Raw genomic sequence first — 20633 nt, 5'->3', positions numbered from 1 at the left:
CCAAGAAGGTGGGCAGCTCTGTTCCCTGGAAAGGTGCACAATGCTCTGTTTATGTGGGGATGAAGCTGGTTCTGATGTGTTGTACATCACGTACATCAGCAAACATAGAAAACATGGTTCTTGGAAGAGCTGGGGAGACCAAGATGACTGCATGTGGGACAACAAGGAAACCACAAAGACTGAAATCAGCACACTGTGTGAATTCTGAAAGGGCAGCAGCCAGGGCCACTAGGTCAATTAGTTTGACACCAGTCTGGATGAAAACAATGGAGAGGTTCAGTTATAGCTCCACTCACAGAAACACACAATTAATGCTGGTCAAGCTGGCTGCTACAGCAGGGTGTCCAGTTCTGTCTTCTAACAGGTCTGAGCAACCAAATCTGATGTCATTATTTCTCAGGTTAATGAATCAAAGAAAACCCACCTCAGTATAAGCAGCAGACAGTTTTTTAATGAAAACTGATTTATACCAAGTAACTCTCAGGGAAAAAAAAATTACCCTACTCCCTAGCACTTATCCATGCAGCACACATATACTAGAAAGGCTAGAAAAGGCTAGATGAAATAAAAATGTCATCACTGAAGAAATGCCTGCAAGGAGATCTGCTAGAGTCAGAACAGCCACAGTCCTATTGAAGAGTTTCAACACAGTCTCAGCAAGTAAACATCACATAAATACTGCCAGAGCTTTAGGCAGCAAATACAACACATCCCTCACATATAATCACATGGATTTCTTGTGTACCTAAATCCATGGAAATAATTTGTACTGAAATGAGTGCAACAGAAAAAAAAAATTGAAGGCTGTCATACTGACAGAATACTGTAAAGCAAATTCAGGAGGAGTTTTAGGCTTCAAACCATTCAAAACTCTGCCCCAGACTTTCTGGGTAACTATGGCTAAGTTATTTACTAGGTCTTTGTTTAAGATATCTTCAAGAAGTGCTGAAAAGGTAGTGATGGTAAGATACACATTAATATTTGTGAAAGCATTCAGACCATGGTGTCACACCTAGCTGTATCATTGCCAAGTTTTAAGCTGAAAGAACTCCCAGCCTAAATTTTGCTGCTGCCAAAAGCCCAGAATTACCTATTTATGGGTATTGTATGCTTAATTAAAAAAAAAAAACCCAAAACAAAACACAACAGTCTCTTATATAATTGAAAATAGCTGTTCTCTCTTTGAAGGAAAAAAAAAACAGAATGCAGTAGGTTTGCTGACTTCAAGCACTACAAGTTAACTGGGAAGCACAGATTTTGATATGGCTGGATTCCTGCAGCACCATTTACAATGCCAGATCCTAGATACATCACAATTAGAAAACCAAAATTTTTCTAACTACAAAAGATAGTGTGTTTCTGCTTGTTCCTGATTCACCATGTTCACCCAGTAGTGAAATAAATAAATGAATCTCTGGGGTGGTTTTTACTTTTGCATTTAGAGCACAACATGTGACATATGGGACAGTTTAGGTGTGGTCAAGAGGGCTGAAGAGCTTCTGTGAAATATCACATTTATTGAGATGGCAGACTGAAAGACTGGAGATTTAAATTTAACTCCTGACTCTCAGATGTCCTGAACAAATTCCCAGCACTTGTTTTGCTCTTACAGAAGAAGAGTATTACACTCACCCTAATGTGGTCAGGAATCCATGGATGAAACATGACCATTCTAACTTCTGATACAACCCAACTGGATCAGCTAACAGCCACCCCACACCACAAACACACTCCAGGTTAATTAAAAGGCTTAATATTTCCATTTTCTATGCAAATAATGTAGCTACCAAGGATCATTTTGCCCCATCAATGCAAGATTTAGACCAATATCAGATTTCTAGTAAAATCTCTTACCAATATACATCTCTGACCTAGTATCTAGGTAGTATCTACACTAGTAACACATTTATCTTTTTCCTTTTGCAAATTAGTTCACAAAAGCAAATAGCTGGAGATCATGGATTCCCAGGAACATGTCCCAGACTGCATACAGACAGGGAAACCAAGTTTAATGACTCTGGCTGGAGAAACAACTCAACTGATGTGGAAAATGTAAGTTGGCTTTTATATAAAGGGTGCTTATACTTTTTTATTCCCTAATCACACTTTTAAAACTTAGGTAAGTCCTTGAGTGCAAGATAGAGCAGTTAATTTAAGTTGAGATGAAAATGTCCCACATTTTCCATTGGTTTTGTTGGCTAGGCACAGGAGGCAGGGCCAGGTGGGCAGTGCCAGGGAGAAGCTGGCTGGGCTGCACTGCCAGAGCCAGCACAGTGGCACCAGGGACAGGAGCCATCACCTTCCCCATTCTGCTCATTCTGCAGAAGCAGGACTGGAGACAAAGGTGCTGCCTCTCAGTTATAAATCTCTCAGTTATAAATCTAGGTGAGATTTGCTCAGCAGCTGTGAGTGAGCCAGGCAGTGACAAGCTTCATTTCCAGCTGTGTGGTGAGATGAATGGCTGGAATTAGAAGCACCACTTGGGCACTTATGGCAAAAGTTGGCTTTTTAGCCCTTTGGCAGTACTCAGTATTCTGCCTCATGTGCTTCCTTGCTTCTTTTGATCATAAAGCTGCACCTGAGCAACTGAAGTTAAACCAAATTTGGCTACTGGCTCCAGGTAGAAGTAGTCCCAGGCAGTAGCAGGATGGTTCCCATAAAGCCTGGCTTTTGGAAGGGAGGAGGGTCAAATACAGAAAAACTCACTGTAATGTTTAAAAACCAAAATCCAAATACTCTAATTCAAGGACCTAACCAAATTTTAAACATGTTAGGAACTAAGGCTGGTATAACCACACTTTATTATTGACCAGTTCTCCAAAGAATAATAAAAAGATAACCTTAGAGAGCTGTGCCATAGTGAATAAAAGCTGACTTACCTTTTACCCATAGGCTGAGTACTCATTCCTACCCTGGTCAGTGATGGCACTGATATCACCTACCAAGAGCATGGTGAAGCTCATCTTTGTAGAGCAGGGAATCAACAACTGTAGACCAAGCTATAATGTGAAATTGCAAAAGGAAAGAGAAAAAGAGTATATAAAACTTAATTTAAAATCTGGGTGATTATGTTCACAGGCCAGTTGGCAGCTCACTACTGAAATGGAGACAAATTTTAGAAAAACCTCCTTTATACTGGAGGGCTGCTACTGCTTTCACAGAGGCCAGTATGTGACTCTGAGGCCATCTAGTCTGATCTGTGAAAACAAACTTTAGATGTATCCAGACACTTCAAAGTTGTGAATCTAGCAAAGTTTCAGGTATGTGGCTCTATTAGTTAATTTGTCTAAATCTTACTTTGAATTTATTAAACTTCAGCTTCCAATCAAAATTTCTTGAGCCTCTCTGTGTAGATTACAAAGCTTGTTGCTGAGAGTAATTCTTCAGCAATGCCTGACACCAAATCACCTGGTAACCCTTTCTGTCTTCAGGTAGCAGAAGTAAACTGTCTACTGCATTTCCTACAGACACATGAATAAAACTACTGTGAAAACAACCATTACAATCACTCTAAGCTATAAAGCATTCACAAACCCAGTCTTTCCTACTGCAAAATTTGGCATCTTCAAAAAGCCTTCCTTCCTCAACAACTAAGCATAAAACACTAAAGTTATACAGTTAAGTTTGCAATTTCTCAATTTCTGGTTTTCCTGGAGAGCACTGAGACTTACTTTTCTCGTTTTTGTTTTTTTTCCTGGAAAGCACACATGCAGTATTTTCCCAAAGGAGAAAGTTTAAAATTAATATATGCAAACTACAGTGTCAGTATGCTGAACAGGAGGTCAAACAGGAAATGCCTAATAGGCAGGGCTTAAGCACTACAAATGGATGGTGACATGACAAATAAAAGGCAAGAGGAGTACACAAATCTCTTCATAATGTTTGATTGTGCTCAGAGGACACTGGCCCAATCCAATAACCTTGGATTTCCCTGATGTATGTAGTCTTAGCTGAAAAAAAATGACATCAGATCAAAAGAAGAGACAGATGAAAAACAAGAGCAAAAAAACCTGAAGAATTCGAGGTCAGTGACAGGACAACATATTCCATGTTTGGCACAGAGCATACAGTAGAATCTCCTTTCTCAATGTAATTTTGCATTTGAGAAGCTTTTAAAAAAACGACCAGCAGATCAGACCCAAAGAACATTGTTAAAAGGAAGGTGAAGTCTGTAGTTTCTGCAAAATTCTCAAGAACCTTCTTCAAAGTCATGCAAACTCTAAAACCAGTTCTTGTAACAGACATTATAACCTGCTTTCTTAGCTCAGCAATGCTGCCTGTAATGTCTGTAATCCAACAAAGCATCAGTGATAGCACCAAGATAAGAACAAGAAAGCAGCCTATAGCTGGACATCAATCAACTGCTATAAAGACACAGAACTGTTTTTATTTCAAAAACAAAAGCCACTTCACTAGTAGAAGAAAATACCAGAACACAACAGAGACAAATAACAAGGTGGGGATAAAAACAAAACCAATAAAAAACCCCAAAAGCACACAAGACGTACATGAACTTGTGCCACATATGAACATTCAAAATTGAAACTGGAAAGAACTTCACTTGTTTCCTGGGTTTTTTTTTTTAATCCTGCATGACAAGAGACATTGGAGACCTGTCCTGTCTCTCCAGCAGGTGTGGGATGCAATTATCTCAAGAGTAACAGTTTAAAAGGAGAACAGACATATAGATAAATATACTAGATAAGGTACTCCAGCTAAAGTGCTCACCCAGTCTTCCAATGTTCATTTAAAAAGCAACAATCCTGAATAAAAAGAATATTGTTGACAAAAGCAGAGGAAGAAGACAACTACAATGCTCTAAAGCTCTCTAGCTGGCATAGACTGGAGTCAAGTCCAGCCAAGTTCATCCCCCCTTAAGCCTGGCCTGACTGTCCATGGTTACAAATCAAGTCTGCTGAGGGTGCAAATATGACAAAAAATTCTTCCTGTGGGGAAAGCTGGGTACTGTGTGAGGAAGTACATCTATCTATCCCACACAGATGTAACCATTCTGCTTCCAGGTCCCACTTGTTGCACAGTCTGCTACAGTATCTGCCCTAACAGGGCACCTGGAAGGTGGCTCTGCACAAACCAGTTGTCACATTACATCTGCTTTTCTGTTATAAAAGACTTCCATGGCTCCCAGTAATGAAAAATTGACTGTATATACAAAACAGTTCTGAAGCAGCATAAACATTTATCAGAGATTAGCATTTCAAGCAATTAAAAGCAGAGCTGCTGCTTGTTATGTATGTCAAATAAAACCATGCAGGCAAAATGTGACGAAGGCACTCGTGAATTAATTTTATACTGATCACAGTACATGATCAGTATAAAAAGCATCAGACAAGCAGCTAATTTTATTAAGTATACTTTAAACCATACTGGTATGAGACTGTTGTAATGGCAATCTAGAGTTAATTTTTAATTTGTCAGGGCTGCTGTGAAGAACATATACAAGTACATGCTAATCTGCAGCCCTATGATGGACAGGATCAAGGAACTGAGCCTTAAGGCATCTTCACTTCTCACACACACTGATACATCCTGAACTAACAGTATTATTTTGTATTAATTTAGCAATGACAGATGCACTTATATAAACCATCTCAGCAAAGAACTTTCAAACAGTACACAAAGATTAATTATTTAATTTCTCAATGCCCATGTAATGTAAAATATAACATCTATAAATGCAAAATAAAATCAGCAACTCTTTTCAGCAAATGAATTTAGTTGCACTCTTAAAATGTTAATTTACACAAATCATCTAAAGGTGATCAGCAAAGACAGCAATCCCTCTAATCTTCACGAGAATACTGCCAATTGCTAGACACTCTACAGGACTCTGAAAGCAAACAGAACAGAACAGTCACATTGCTAAAAGCAGAAGGCTTCACTTACCCTTCTCTCCATCTGAAATAAGATCTCTTTCTCCCTTTTGCACAACTGTCAAATTCCCCATGGCTTGGCTGAGTCTTAGTACACATCCATGATGATCACTACTGTCTACGGGGTCTCTAAGCTACAACACAAGAATTCCATACACAGTACATATTTTGCTACTAAAACAACATATTCTAACACATGCTAGTTACATATGCATGGGGGAAAAAAGCAACATCATCAGTCTTTCCCTGTATTTTTTCTATACCCACTGCATGGGTATAGTGTTAAGAAATGCATGAGAATGGATCTTCTTTAAAAAAAGCTCAGTTTAAGAATATGCATTGCTTTGGCAATCATCCCCTGAAATAATAACCCAGAAAGTGTTTCCCTCACACACAAGAAATAGCACATAATATTTAAGCCAGTAATAAGTTACTTATTTTCAAGGACAAAAAGACTAAATACGTAAATACAAAAAGGGAAGCAGCTCACCATGGCTTCATAGAGTCTACTGAACTCCATGTAGTTTGGAGTAAGAATAGCTCGCTGGTAGCCTTGAATAAGAGAAGGCTGCTGGGAAATGAGCCACAGTCCATCCTGCAAAACACAGTAAAAACATTTACTGAACAGATTCTTCAATGTTAAACCACTGACTGAAATAAAGAAAATACTTACTGCATCAATAATGATAGGAATTCCTTTCATTTTTGATTTCTCTATAATACCCTGCAAAAAATGCAGATACTTTTAATATGCTTGTTAATTTATATCTTATAAGATCCAAACCAAATTCATACAATAAATCTGACCATGCAAGTTGTTTTTACAAAGTGATAGAAAAAGATCTGTTATATTCTGCAAACTAATGTAAAACACTTTCATATCAGCAGGTAATTTTACAGTCACAATGTTTTCTCCCTGGGTTAAGTGTCCACAGAGTTGGTATGTGTATTGGGTATTCGTGGCAAGGTTTTGGGAGGGGGAAGAGGGGCCACAGGGCTTCTACAAGAAGTTGCTGGAAGCTTCCCTCATGTCTAACAGAGCCAATGCCAGCTAGCTCCAGTTCTGTCACTGGCCAAGCCAAGCCCATCACTGACAGTGATGGGATCACAGATTTAAAAACAGGATAAAGTTACTGTGCTGAATCAATTGCAGCCAGAAAAGAGAGGAGTGAGAATATGTGAAAGCTACAGCCCTGCAGACACGTGAAAGGGGAAGAGGAGGTGTTCCAGGCTCTGGAGCAAATTCCTCTGCAGCCTGTGGTGCAGTTCATGGTGAGGCAGCTGTGCCCCTGCAGCCCAGGGAAATCCACAGGGGAGCAGAGCAGGCCCAAAGGAGGCTGTGACCCCATGGACAGCACGCACTGAAAGAGGCTCCTGGAAGGACCTGTGGCCCCATGGAGAGAGGAGCCCACAGTGGAGCAGTCTGTTCCTGAAGGACTGCACCCATGGGAAGGACCCATCTTGGAGCAGTTTGTGAAGGACTGCAGCCCATGGGAAATCCACTGAAGAAGTTTGTGGAGGACTGTTTCTTGTCAGAGGGACCCCATGGTGGAACAGGGGAAGAATGTGGAGTCCTGCCCCCAAGGAGGAAAGAGCAGCAGAGACAATATGTGATGAACTGCCCAGAGTATCCATTTCCTGACCCCCTGCACCATTGACAGCAGGGAAATGAACAGTTTTGGAGTTAAAATAAGCTTGGGAAGAAGGGAGGGGTGGAGGGAAGGTGTTTTATCACGTGGTTTTATTTCTCATTATCCTACTCTGATTTCACTTGTCATAAAACTCAATTTCCCCAAGTTGAGTTTGTTGCAATACTTCAATATAACAGTAACTGGTGAATGATGTCTCCTGTCCTTATCTTAACCCACGAGGAGTCTTTTGTTGTATTTTCTCTCCCCTGTCCAGCTGAGCAGGGGAGTGGCAGAGAAGCTTTGATGGGCACCCAGCATTCAGCCAGGGTCAACCCACCACAATAAGCAACCCAAACAAACAAGCAATCTCACCCACTCTGCCTGCTGTAGCAGGCATGTCCTGCCAACACAAATCACATACAGTAAACATACATCTTCAATTAAAATAAAACCAGAAAAATCCCAGGGAGTACAGCCTTGATAGAAATCTACCAATAACTGTAATAACTAACTTCAGTTGCTCTGCTGCCGACAGCCCCACTGCAGTATTAGTTTATGTACAGACAAACATCTGAGACAAGCAGTATATATGATGTCATTTCACCTGTGGGTCTGGAGGTTTTATGCTTTGAAAGCAAAACCAAGGTGGCCCAGACATCAGACCATTTGTAAAAGTGTTGTTTTCAGCAAGCAGCATCTTTGAGCAGACTGTCTGCCCTTGTTCTCCCTCCTAACCCAGCAGCAGCAATGACTGATCCTGAGGCTTTTTAATGAACAGTGGCCAACAGTCAAGTTTTCTTCAGTGTTGGTTATTACCAACTCATCTTTGAAGCTGGAGGGTTTATCTTTTTCCTGTATAAGATAACAGAGCATGGAATCCATCCAAAAGTTTAATTAATTTTGAATGTTATTAAGCTCTTCAGATTAGCTATCATACAGCACTGAGCTTCACAGGTTAGCAAGACATGATGTAAGGAATAAGGAAGTAATTTTAAATTAATATTCAGGGTACTGAACATCTCTCTTTTCTTGTATAGTGGTCAAAATAAATGCCACCCACCTAAGTCCCTGTAAATTATTACATATGACATACACATATCCTCACAAACATTACTACTGACTCTGATTTTTCCAATACCAAGGGAAAGTATTTCCCTTCCATTTTCTTTGTTGGGCACTGTCTGCAGTTTGGAAGCATGAGACTGCTCCAAGCCTGGGGACTTGTCCCAACACACAGCTGTGGCTACAGCAGAAGCTACTCGAGAACAGAAACCTTTCCAACACAGACCTGCACAACATGGGCTGTGTGTCAGACTGCCAGCTGCTCACCTCCTTTGGGATCCCTAGGGAACACCACAGAGTCCTCTCTTGTACTCAGCTACTTGAATAATTTTGAACCAATTGCAAGTTTTACACAACTCATACAGTTCAGCTACTGCTAAATTAGTCAAATTTATTAGTAAGTACACTTAACAGCTGTGTGAGGATGGAGTCTCAAAACATATCTAGAATTAACTGTGACATTCTGAAAACCAGAGTGCCTTACTATCAAAGCTTTCAAGAAATGTATAAGAGAGTAATTTCTTAATTCATTCATGTTAATATTCACAGATGTGCACAGCTCAGTTTTCCTTCACAGAAGCTGCACTGCTTTGCCCCTGCTATGTTAAGTTCATTAACAATTATATTGAACTTGGCTCACTTTGTAACAATAAAACAAAGCTGTGGATCTAGCAACCAGATTTTGTGTTTGCTGTTTGTATTTTCCTTGTATAAATGCATGTTATAGATCCAACAATAGCCCAATTATTTTTGAATGATACTAAGCTCTTCTGATTAGATATCAGAGGGCACTGAGACCCAGACCTCAGCAAGATCATCCTCCCCCAATCTTTGAAGGTACAAATACCTTTTGCTGCAACCTGGTTTTCTAACTGGTTATAATTAGAATATTTTTGTACATTAGCAGCTTCACCAAACTCCTTCAGTACACTTAAAATGCTTACTGCTCCACTTCCCACTAATATGAATCACCAGTTTATTCTAGTATGTCAACCTCAGTAAGCCAGTCTTTCATGACACTTTATGTTCTTAAACTAAAAAAGATTTCCACAACAGAGTCAGTAAGGAAGTCTGAAGGAAGACACAGATCTCAGGAGTCTTATCCTTCCAAACTGTTCTCTTAAATGCATTACAAGCAATCTAGGGAAGGAATTTTGCCAAAATTCTGTTCCCAAAGAAGCTGAAGTTTGGCAGTAGCTGTTATTGCTTGGCCCTTTTTCATGCTTCCTCATAATTGTCATCTTGGATACTGCAATGTCTTGCTCCCTCCTAAATAAGCAATCCTGGAGACCCATGGTATACCAAGAGAATGTATGTATAAGACAAAAAAAAATAAAATGGAAGTTACAAAGCATGACAGTATATCTACAGCTAAATAGCATCTGGAAGGCCAGATCACTGGTACACTTCAGAGAAATAAGGCATTTTTTTCCTAGTCATGTTTTAGTCACATGTCTCTAGCATATCCTCCACAATCCTGAAACATCTGACCTCCATTCTAAAGAGAAATTTCACCTTGCTATGGAAAACCACTGGGCAAGCAACTTTTATTGTGTACCAAGTCTCTGAGGTGTCCGTTTCTAATCTAACATACTGAATGATCTTTGCTTGTTCTTCCTCTCCTGATAAAACAAACAATCAGGGGATACAAAGTTGTTTGTCTTATTTAGAAAGTTCATTTTTATTTAAAAAATGCCAAACAATAAGAAAGAAAGAAAGAAAGAAACAAAGCCCTTATCCCAATCATTTTCCTTTCCTCTTCTTTCCTTTAGGCCAGAGAGAAACTGCTGGGAGATAGACAAGGAGCCTCACAGAGGAAGCTCTGGGGAGGGAAGGGGTGATTTCAAAACTGTAATAAACCACTAAAGATCAGGGAACCCCCATAAGACAGCCATACATTTGAAGGACACCACATTCACAGGAGAAGCCCTGTTTCCTACTGCTTGTGGACAGGACCACTGGAGAGCAGTTCATCCCATGCAGCTTAGACACCTCATCTAGGGTGAGATGCATAGCCAACAGACATACCTGTCTCTCCTCAGCTGTCACAGGCCATGCAGGGACACCTTACTGTTTTATTTCTAGACACCAAGAATTAGGTGAGATGAAGCCCACTTTTAAGCACTCTATTTCTGCAAATACCATATTTAACAAAAAAACCCCCAAACCCTTAAATATTGGCAATAAGAGGAGTTTATGGCAATAATGGCAACATCCTCTATGCAGAGTATTAGCAAAAAATCGATTTTCACCTGTATTTGTACCTCAGTATTTGGCATGGACTTTTTTTGGTTAATACCTGTAGATAGAGAAGAACCTTCACTCTTAATTGCCCAATTAATACAGCTCAGGCTAACTCTGCTTTCACACCAAAACCTATTTAACAGTTCCTGATAGAATTCTATGTATGAGCAGAAAACATCTGTTCAGTTTTATCCCATGTAACAATTATTTCTGTGAGAAAGCATTTAGAAGAGAACATTGGCAATTAAAAATATTAAGAAATGTCACTAAGACAAAAGCTGAAATCAAAACACCATTGACAAATGAACAGCAACACATACAGATAGCAATGATAAGCTCAGGACATCATCCCTTCTCTTCAAACAGCATTTTGAATATTAAGGATTTGAAGATTCTAGCTCCAGGATAGCCCAGTGAACAAACTTTCTGTGCACAGAATGTATTATACTGCAACCGTGGTGGTTCAGCTGGGAGCAAGGCAGGAGAACTTCCTTCAGCTGATTCCTAAGCCCTCAAGGACATCCAAAACTGAAGCACTGGACTCACAAGGCAATCTTGGCATGAGTCAGAAAGCAGAGGGGACAATGATGAGAAGAAGAGGATGATGCACTGTTGTCACCCAACCTTATGACCTACAGCCACACTGTGTAATTAAGATATCAAAGACTGAAATTTGGATTCTTCCTCTGCAATTCACAGCCAGGGCCAAAACTCAGTCTGTTACCTTTCATATTGAGACCCTTAATAATGGGGTTTGGGCAATCTCTTGCAAGAGATACTCTTCTTTGTATCAGCTGGCTAAATACTTGGTAGTGCTCTGAAACAGTGATTCAACATTTGTGTGAGAAAAGGAAAAGAGGTGTCAATCCCCTCTTATTAAAATCAGTGATGATTAACTGTATTGCAAGACTGCAGTACTCCTGCTAGAACAAATCTGTAACAGGAGTTTCCTCTCCTAATAACAAGACCAAATCTGAAGCTTCTATCCTCATTAAGCCAAAGAGGAAATTACCTGGGATTCACACATCCCACGAAGATGCTCTATGGGACAAACTCTCTCACAGTTATTATCATTTGTTAAAAGCACCAAATCTTTGACATTTAGAATTGCCCAAAATAGTATTTCAGTCATTGCAGTTTTTGATGGTGGTGGCTGAGAGGAAGAAAGCCAGAGAGGGTAAAATTAACCTGAATCTACTCCTACTCTACTCCTGAAATACACTGTTTCCTGAAAAAAACCTTTTCTTTGACTCATTATTCAGGACTTCTACACAAGCAGCCTACTCAGTGAGAGCTGAAAAAGAACTTGTGTCACAGTAGAAACCATTGGTCTATGGTAAGGAAAGGTAACTCTTTACTGGAATTTCAAAAATTTATAAAGTAAGGATGAAAAATTCATGTGTTTTCAATATTTTTTATTATCATGGAAGCTATTCCCCTAAATGCAATGCATTCATTGTAGTAGAAATCTGTTTCCTGTCCCAACTTTCACATGGGAATTTTAAAACAGATTCCCAAACCCAAATTCCAAACTTTAAAAGAAACCCAAAAGACAAAGCTGAAACACAAAATAAGCAAAACCACCAAAACAAAACCAAACCACACCAACCAGCACACTTCCCCTAAAAAAACCTGAAACACAAAACCCCCAACACATGGGTACATGTACAGCACACACACAAATGCAGAATTATTTGGGCTGGAAAGGACTGCAGGAGGGACAAGCCTGAAGGAGCAAATGGGCAGGATACTGCTGAAAGAGGGCACAGTAATGCAGAAAAGCATGATGTGATTTAACCATTTGACAGCCTGCAGCTGTGCTGTGAAACACAAGATTCACCTGCACTGTACCAACATGGACATCCAGGACTCCTGCACACTTCCACAAGTACAATGGAAAAGGGAATGGGGCTGACATGAGCCACTGGCTGGAAGGAACAGCCACATGGAGAATAGTGGGGAACATGTGAGGGAGGAATAAACTGCTATGGAGCTCCTGAGTACAGGCAAAGGATTCCTTATCAGCCATGGAAGTGTTCACAGAGCAGCCACCCTGAGGCCCCAGGGGCAGAGCACAGTGGTGCTCTCTCAGCCAGTGCCCACAGCCTCTTGGAGAGAAACTCTGCAATCTGGACTGCTGCACCCAAATCCACCAGCCAGCAGTAACACCCCTCCTATTTATGCTGCCCACGTGCAACAGCATAAAAGCTGCTTCTGCACAGATCCACAGAAAAGAATTATGTAGGTTTGCCACACCTAAGTCAGATATACTCTTCAGCTTTTTTAATTAGATGTGGATTAGCAGAAGAATGCCTGCAGTGACTTTTAATATATTAATATTTTTATCACTACTTATGCTCTTCCTCATGAGCTAGTTCAGCTACAGAAAACTTTGGCATTTGGTGTTTACAAAGGGAAGAATCAGGAAATTAGAGCCAGTCATTTAATTATAAGATTGAATTTTAATGAAATGAACAGAAAACCAGACTAGCAGAATATATAAAGCAACATCTATCCCAAAATAGTAATTAATTTTCACATTGCCATCTCTCTACCTAGCAAAGGAAAGATTGCTTTACTTGACGTCAGCAAAAACACTGCATTTCCTCAGTCCCTTCTAGAGTCATGTCTTGACCCACTCTCAGGAAAAGTCTTATTCATGTTCTCAAAGAGAAGTTCAAGCCTTAACATGCCATAATAATGGACAGTATTGACCAAAATGACATCCAAACACTTTAGGAAGCAGTGCCTTCAGCCCACTGAAAGTCCACTCCACTGCAACCTGCAAATGGTGATTATGTAATGCCACACTCTGGCTTGGTAAAGACATGCAAATGTGCCTAACCTGGCACTGGGAGTGGCAGCCCCTCTCACAAAGAACCCTCTCCTGAAAGCTAGGCTCAGAAACTGCTGTTGAAACACCACCTATAATCTCTTATATTTTCTGCATGGATGCTGCTCTCATCCAGCAATCCTGAATCCATGATTTTGTCTGAAACAGGGAGATAAAAGAAAAAAGAGTCAACATTTTCCTGTAAATGCTGCAGCTCTAAGCATTTCCACACATCCTCCTCCCCAAGGTGACCGGGAGGAACAAATAAGTTCCACCCCAACACGCTGCAAATCGATTCCTACAAATAGGCACTGAAAGCCCTAGGAAGCATTTCTGCCTTGCTTGCTTCAAGTCTGGATAAATGCAGAGTTAGCAGGGACTCAGCTGCAATAGAGGTCAGGATGCAGCTCTCTGGTGGAGATGCCTGGAAAATGGCCTTGGCAAGCAGGAATTTGTAATCTTGCACAGCTAGAAGTAGGCAAATAGCCCAGGCACAGGCTATGCTCGAGGCTACAGCCCTAGCTGGCAGGGGGCAGAAGCTTCCCTTAATATATTCTATTTGATGCAAGAAGTTTGAAAAACATTAAGAATGGAGTTCTTCTGTTTGAGACTCTTCCCATTAGAGCCATATTTTCACAAAATTCAAAACTGTTTTTAGGCTTTTACTGACTCACTGATTAATATGTGCAGTTGTCTCTTAAATGTGCTTTTATTAATTCCTACAAACTGATCCAAAGACTCATCCTCCTTTCAAAATTCAGCAAAGACAATGAAGATCTCTCTTTGTGGACAAGATATATATATATATATATATATATATCATCTTATCACCTTTAACTAACCTAATTGCCTGAGTTTTAATGTATTTATTTCTGTATGCATGCACACCTGTCACTAATTCCTTAATCCTCCACTAAGCCCTCAAACCTCATGCAAGGAATGACCACCACTTGTGAATGAAGAGTCACCTAATACAGATGAATATCCCTGCTCTGGAACAAATAGGTTCTTCATCTTGTGGTTTATGCTCCATTCAATTTAAGTTGGTCTTTTGTCTTTTCACTCTAGTACCACATGCTATGCCCTGTTTTCCAAAACAGATTTTCAGGTGCACAGCAAAATGTTTCACTTAAGCCAGGCAGAGTGTGATAAGGACTCTTTAGAGTATCCCTCTACCCCATCAGGCTCATTAAGTGCTTTGGGAGATGTTAGAAGCTGGTACAATTATCAAAGCTGAAAACACTGTAGATGGCAGCTAATCAAAACTGTTCTATTCTACATTCAAAAAAAAAAGATGAAAATTATTCATTTGTAGATTCTTTCTTTGAATTTAAATTAGATCACTTGCCTTGAGCATGGAAGAAAACTGCAACTAACAGTTTCTTAATATCAGCTTCAATCACATGCTAAATTTCAGAAGAAGTGACATAAGCCAAAGTAATGCCTGAACACAATAAGAAAAAGCAAAAGCCTCTGAAATACTGTCCTAGTTATGAAAAAATCCAGAGCAGTCCTTTGTGCCTGTGCTCCCCCAAAATCATGGTTAACCAGAGACCATTCGAGAAGCTACATTTATACATATATTTCGTTCCTAAATACATGAACATCCACTTTTAAGTATTAATCCTTTTTATTGCAATCCAAAGTATAAATATCTACATCAGAATAAATAAAAGCAGCCATTTTTCTCATGCTCTCATTCACTTAGTGTTTGCACTGACAACGAAAACTCTACAAAGTTTCCAATTTATAGCTGATTATGTTAACTAGATTTGGCATAAGATATTCATGGTCAGCTGTTGGCACTTTGTCTTAAATAAACATAAACTTAAAATGAACTGAATGAACTGAATTTATCACTGCAAATTTCTTTTTAGGGTTTCTAGCTGAATGAGCTCAGAAAGAGCTGAAAAGGCATCCAATACCAGAGTTTTGCTTAGAAATGCTTTTGAGTATCAAAATCAAATTAAATAACAATATAAGCCTACATGCAGAAAGCAAATAAATATCCCACTTCACTATGAATGACTTTCATCAAGATCCATTACACATATTAGAAATAAATTCTGTTTGCAAGCTGCATAAACCTGTATTTAAGGTACTGTTAGCATATATTCAAACACTATTTTTCTAATCAAGACATCTCTGAGGAAGCCACAGAATACCAATAGTTCTTAGCAACAGCAGCAGTAGTTTCTTGGCATAACCAAGAAGGCATCTCTGCCTTGAGCTGGTGTTCCCAAGCTTCATCCACAGCAGTAACACCATCACAAAGACATCCTAACCCAGCACCTGCCCCACCTTAGGTGACAACATCCACAAATCCTGAGTCTCATCAGAATTGCCTTTTGAAAACAATGAAGCTTGGCCAGCTGGAGATCAGTTTTTCACTGGGTTCTGTTTGTGATCTGTGCATCACTGCTGGCCTTGGGTGAAGGCACACACATTCTCACAGAGATGGCACACACACTCTCACTGGGTTTTGCCCTTGCAGTACCCAAACACAAGGTTCCAGCTACCTCACCTCCTCCTAGCTGAGGGCTGAGAGGATAAAGAGGCATATCCTTGCAGCAGTTCAGTTCCCTATGAACTGCTGAATCCCCACAGCAAGAACTACAAAGGGTATAAACAGGGAGGAAGCAAATGCACGACACAGGCTAAGGAACGAAGTTTCTGGAAAATAATTCTGCTGATTTGAGTTGTCATGATCAGTGACTCCAAACAATAATACATTCTCTTGGTTCATATTTGTACATGGTGGTAGAAAATTAATTACTGTGTGGGGTAGTGTGAAAATTTTTCCACAGGCAATACTGCTAATCTGTCACCTGCAACATTCACCTGGGACACTTCTCAGGTGTCTTACACCTGTAGTACAAACAGAAATGAGAGGGCTACTGAGATAACAAGAGGAAAATCCTTTCCAAGGCCCACAGTGACAGATTCAGCTCTAACTGACCTCTATGATAACAACAGGTGGCCCTGTATTCTGCAGTGCTCTTGACCTTGCAGAAAAGTAGTGCAGAGAGTGCAGTGATGCACCTGGTCCCATTCTCACAACTTATTAGGGCTGTGAACTGTTGCCTAAATCTTGAATGCACGAGGCTTGAAAGGGGAGAAAATAATCCAACTAACCAAACACAGAAAGGCTGATGCCTCAGTCAAGGCATCTGAAAATTTCAAATGGGTTCTCTCTGGGCACACCTGATGGAGATGATCTGTGACAAGGGCCCAAACCTCTCTCACCATGTACATGTTAACTACAGGCAAGACATTTTAACACAACTTTAAGAAGATGTCACAAGGGGTGGAAAATGAGATGCTGTAATTTATATCCCAAGAGACAGCAGAGATCTTTAAGGGCAAATGACTGCCTGAAGGAAGCACTGCAGGGCAAGGGGGCTGAGGGAAGAAAAACAGCAACAGCAATAGGCACAAATGGCAGCTAGGCAGGGCCTCAGCCAAAAGAAAACCCAGGCTGGTAGTCCTGACATGTTCTGGAAGCTAAAACAAAGACTGAGAACTGAGCAAGAGGAACAAGCATATGGTTTGAGAACCCAGTCAATTTCATCATGTAATCTGAATTACACAGAGCTGTTCTTGCCATTAATCATTACCTCTCTCCTACAGGAGGAAAGCAAGCATGCTCTGCTGAAAACTGCATTCTGATTTCAAGCAAGACACAGGAAGGCTGGAAGACCAGGGTCCAGGACTTGGTGCTGCCACTTCAAAGAAAGAGGCAAGGAACCCAGTGACAAGCAAGGAAGATTCCAACATGGAAGAGTTCAGTTAAGGAGAGGGCCCTTCATAATGGCTCTTTACTAATCCTACAGGATGAATGCTTGTCTGTGTGATCCCTACAGTAACTGCTATTCCAGCAGCAATCCCAGATCAGTCCATCTGGCCTCAAAGCCAGAAGGAACAGGGGAAGGAGATGACAAGAGATGGAAACTGATGAAGGACAAAGCTCAGCCTGTAACTGCCTCACTGCTAGGTGGCAGCAGAATGCAGAACATCCTAGAGCATCAGGCAGCTCTCCTGCTCTCCCTCGAGGCTATGCAAGGAACATTATTTTGGACAAAGTCCTCTTGGAAGCTGCTCTCATCACCCTGCAGCAGAGGAACCCGGTTCTCTCACACACCCAAGAAACAGCTCTTGATAGTACAGGCAGAAATTTCCCTACTTCCAAGCTTCTCCTAGAAGGAAAATCAGATCAGAGTAAAGCCAGAAGTGCAAGCATACATGCAACAGCTGAATGGAGTAAATTGTGATTGGTAGATATGACAGGGTTGTAACACTGCTGCTGTGGGAAAAAAAGGATAATATCCAACAGCTTTGGAAATATGCTGCTTCTAAGCAGAGGACAGTCATTGGGATCTTGGCCTTGCTTACACAGAGCAGCTAAATGGGTTCTCTTTCTCAACAGGCTAAACCACCAGCAGCACCACTCCAACTGAGCTGAGCTCAGTGACATAACATACTGGTATCTCTGGCCAGAATCAGTCATGGACACTGAAAGGAATAAACAGATGGCCTGATGTCCCCAACAAGAAAGCTGACATCGTGGCCAACTTTCACACTGGATGTGATAACAGCATTTCAAAAGTTTGAAGTAGTATGGGGAGCAGAAATGCTTCAATCTGCATACTCCAGAGCTGAGAAGTGGAGCAGAAATGTGTTTTTTTTCTCTTTTCTCTTGAAAAGAAGCTGCTTGGACTGCTTATTTGCTTTGGAATTGGAAGGTCTAACCAGGCTGAGACTAGAATTGCCACATCTGCAGGGGATCCAGGTGTACAGCTATCAGGACACAACAAATGCTTTCTTTAGGGGAATTTTCTGAAGCTGCAGCTCCTGGTCTCACAAACCCATGGCTAGAAGGCTCTGACAGCATCAGCTCCAAGCAACTGAGTAACAGCATGTGAGAGTTCTGGCACAGACCCACACAAGTGGCTTATAAAAGGAGGATATAACTTGGAGACCAGCTTCTTGTAACAGGACTTGTAAATGGAATGACAGCCAAACCCACAAAATTGCAGGAAGCCAGTAAATATGTATTCAGAGACTACCATAGTGCTCAAGGAAAAAAAAAAACCAAATCAAAGGAAACTGATCACAAGGTGGGTTTTTTTAAATCAGACTGTTGAAAGGAGCTCAAATGCCACAGTGAGCAGTGCAGGCGTTAAGAATGAGGGAGGCAGGTGACACACTAAAGATGCTGAGGAAGCAAAGCATTCTTTGATCTGGAGATGATGCACCATCTGGTCAACAACCACTCAAGCTATTCCACAACAAAACACTGTCTCTTGGCCATATCCCAGAAATTGAAGGTTACAGCACTAGTAATTAATTTCTTAATTTCTCAATGCTCAGAAGAGAGAAGCAGCCCAAACACATGACTGTTTGGAGAAGCACATTAATTGGAAATGTGCTGGCACAATACTGACAAGAACTGACATAAAAACAGCTTTAGAGAGATGTCAGAACACGATGCCTCAGCACCTTAATGGGACAGAAGGAGGCAGAGGGGAAGCTCTATCTCACCATCACAGGCACTCTGATAGAAAACCCTGACCAGAAAGCAGACACTCACCTACCTCCCAGCCTGGTGTTCCTACGTGCCACAGTTAGCTTAAAGGGAAACCAGAAAACTTTATACTGAGCCAGCCTCCTATAAAAGTTTAAAATAGCAATGCTATCATCTCTTGTTTTTGGGTTTTTTTTTTTTTCTTGACACTTAAAATTCACTGTTGAAGCAGGAGGGAGACTCAGCTTTCCCTGAGCACAGAGAAGCAGCACTCTCCCTCAGACAGGCAGCCAGGGTTCACTTGTCCCCAGTGGCACGTTAAAAACCTCAGCACTGGGTAACTAATGAACACTTACACAACTACAGTGCAGACAAAGAACTTGAGCTTTAATGTGACTTGAAATTACTAAGGCCAGATCCACAGCTCATATGAATGTGCCCTGAGATTTAAGCACGAAGTAACTTCCAAATGCCTTGTCTTTATTGGCTGGGTTTGTTTCTTTAACTCTAAGCTGGCTTTCACAGGACAGCCAGACTGAAGTAAAAGTATGCTTGTAATTTACTAAGAAAGCAATATTATTTTTAGCAATGAGGAAAAAAATACAATCAAGAAATCTTCCAGATACTTCGGTAGTACAGATAAGCACATAAACCCTGGATGGAATTCTGAGATAAAAGACGTTTATCTTAGATATTCCAAATGAATTCTTATTTTCTTTTGTTTAAAGTTGTTTTCCTTTAAGAAAAAAACCCCAAACTTACATTTTTTAGCCAAGAAAAAAAAAGAATTGCCTCAGATATTTTTTCTGTAAAAAAATTCTGAAAATCATGTTTTCAAAAAACAATAAAATCTGTTTAAATTTTTCACTCATAATACAATTTGATTTCTTCATCAGTTGTAATAAATTTATTTTCTTTATTTTCTAATCTTTATTAATTTTGACTTCTGTACCATAATATATACATTTTTCCTTCCAAAAAAAGTTAATGAAGCAAGAAACTCCAATAGCAACTTTCTCTAACAAAATCCTAGCAAAACAACCATTCATAGGTAGTTTTTTCAAGGCATTCTAAACACTTGGATAGCATGGTCTCCAGTCTCTTGCCTGCTCTGTTTCGTGATTTCACCGTGTAACTGTCAACATTTCTGTAAATTATATTAATTCCACTTGTTAGTGCCACTGATTAATTCAGTAATACTGGTCAGGAAAAAAAAATCAAATTGTACAAAATTAGATTGACATTAGACTGAAAGACACACTTCAAACACACAAAGATGTGTTGACAATAATACAAAACATCATTGGGAAGATGGTCTAAGTATGTATTATCTAAAGTAAAAGACTATCTAATCTCCTGTTTCAGCTCTCCACTAAGGCTTGACAGAAAATAGGATTATCTCTTTATCCACAGTAGAAATCTGCAACATTTTATAGAGCATTATTTCT

At 40.2% G+C, this 20633-nt stretch overlaps 1 protein-coding gene across 8 annotated transcripts in view; it reads right to left on the bottom strand.

The window, feature by feature from the left end:
* NAXD (NAD(P)HX dehydratase) overlaps nt 1-20633 on the bottom strand; it is a 49629-nt gene that overhangs the window by 5510 nt on the left and 23486 nt on the right. For 7 of the 8 annotated variants that reach the window (XM_077173315.1, XM_054628124.2, XM_054628125.2 and 4 more), the window contains 3 exons: nt 6565-6615; nt 6382-6486; nt 5905-6025 (listed from right to left, as the gene is read on the bottom strand). In XM_077173315.1, the coding sequence (XP_077029430.1) occupies nt 5905-6025; nt 6382-6486; nt 6565-6615 (277 nt within the window). Of the gene's footprint in view, nt 1-2879; nt 3000-5904; nt 6026-6381; nt 6487-6564; nt 6616-20633 lie in introns of all 8 variants that reach the window. The other variant, XR_013180804.1, reaches the window with a different exon arrangement.

Source organism: Agelaius phoeniceus, chromosome 2 (assembly GCF_051311805.1).
Source record: "Agelaius phoeniceus isolate bAgePho1 chromosome 2, bAgePho1.hap1, whole genome shotgun sequence".
Lineage (NCBI taxonomy): Eukaryota > Metazoa > Chordata > Aves > Passeriformes > Icteridae > Agelaius > Agelaius phoeniceus.
This window is presented reverse-complemented; position numbering and strand designations above follow the sequence as displayed.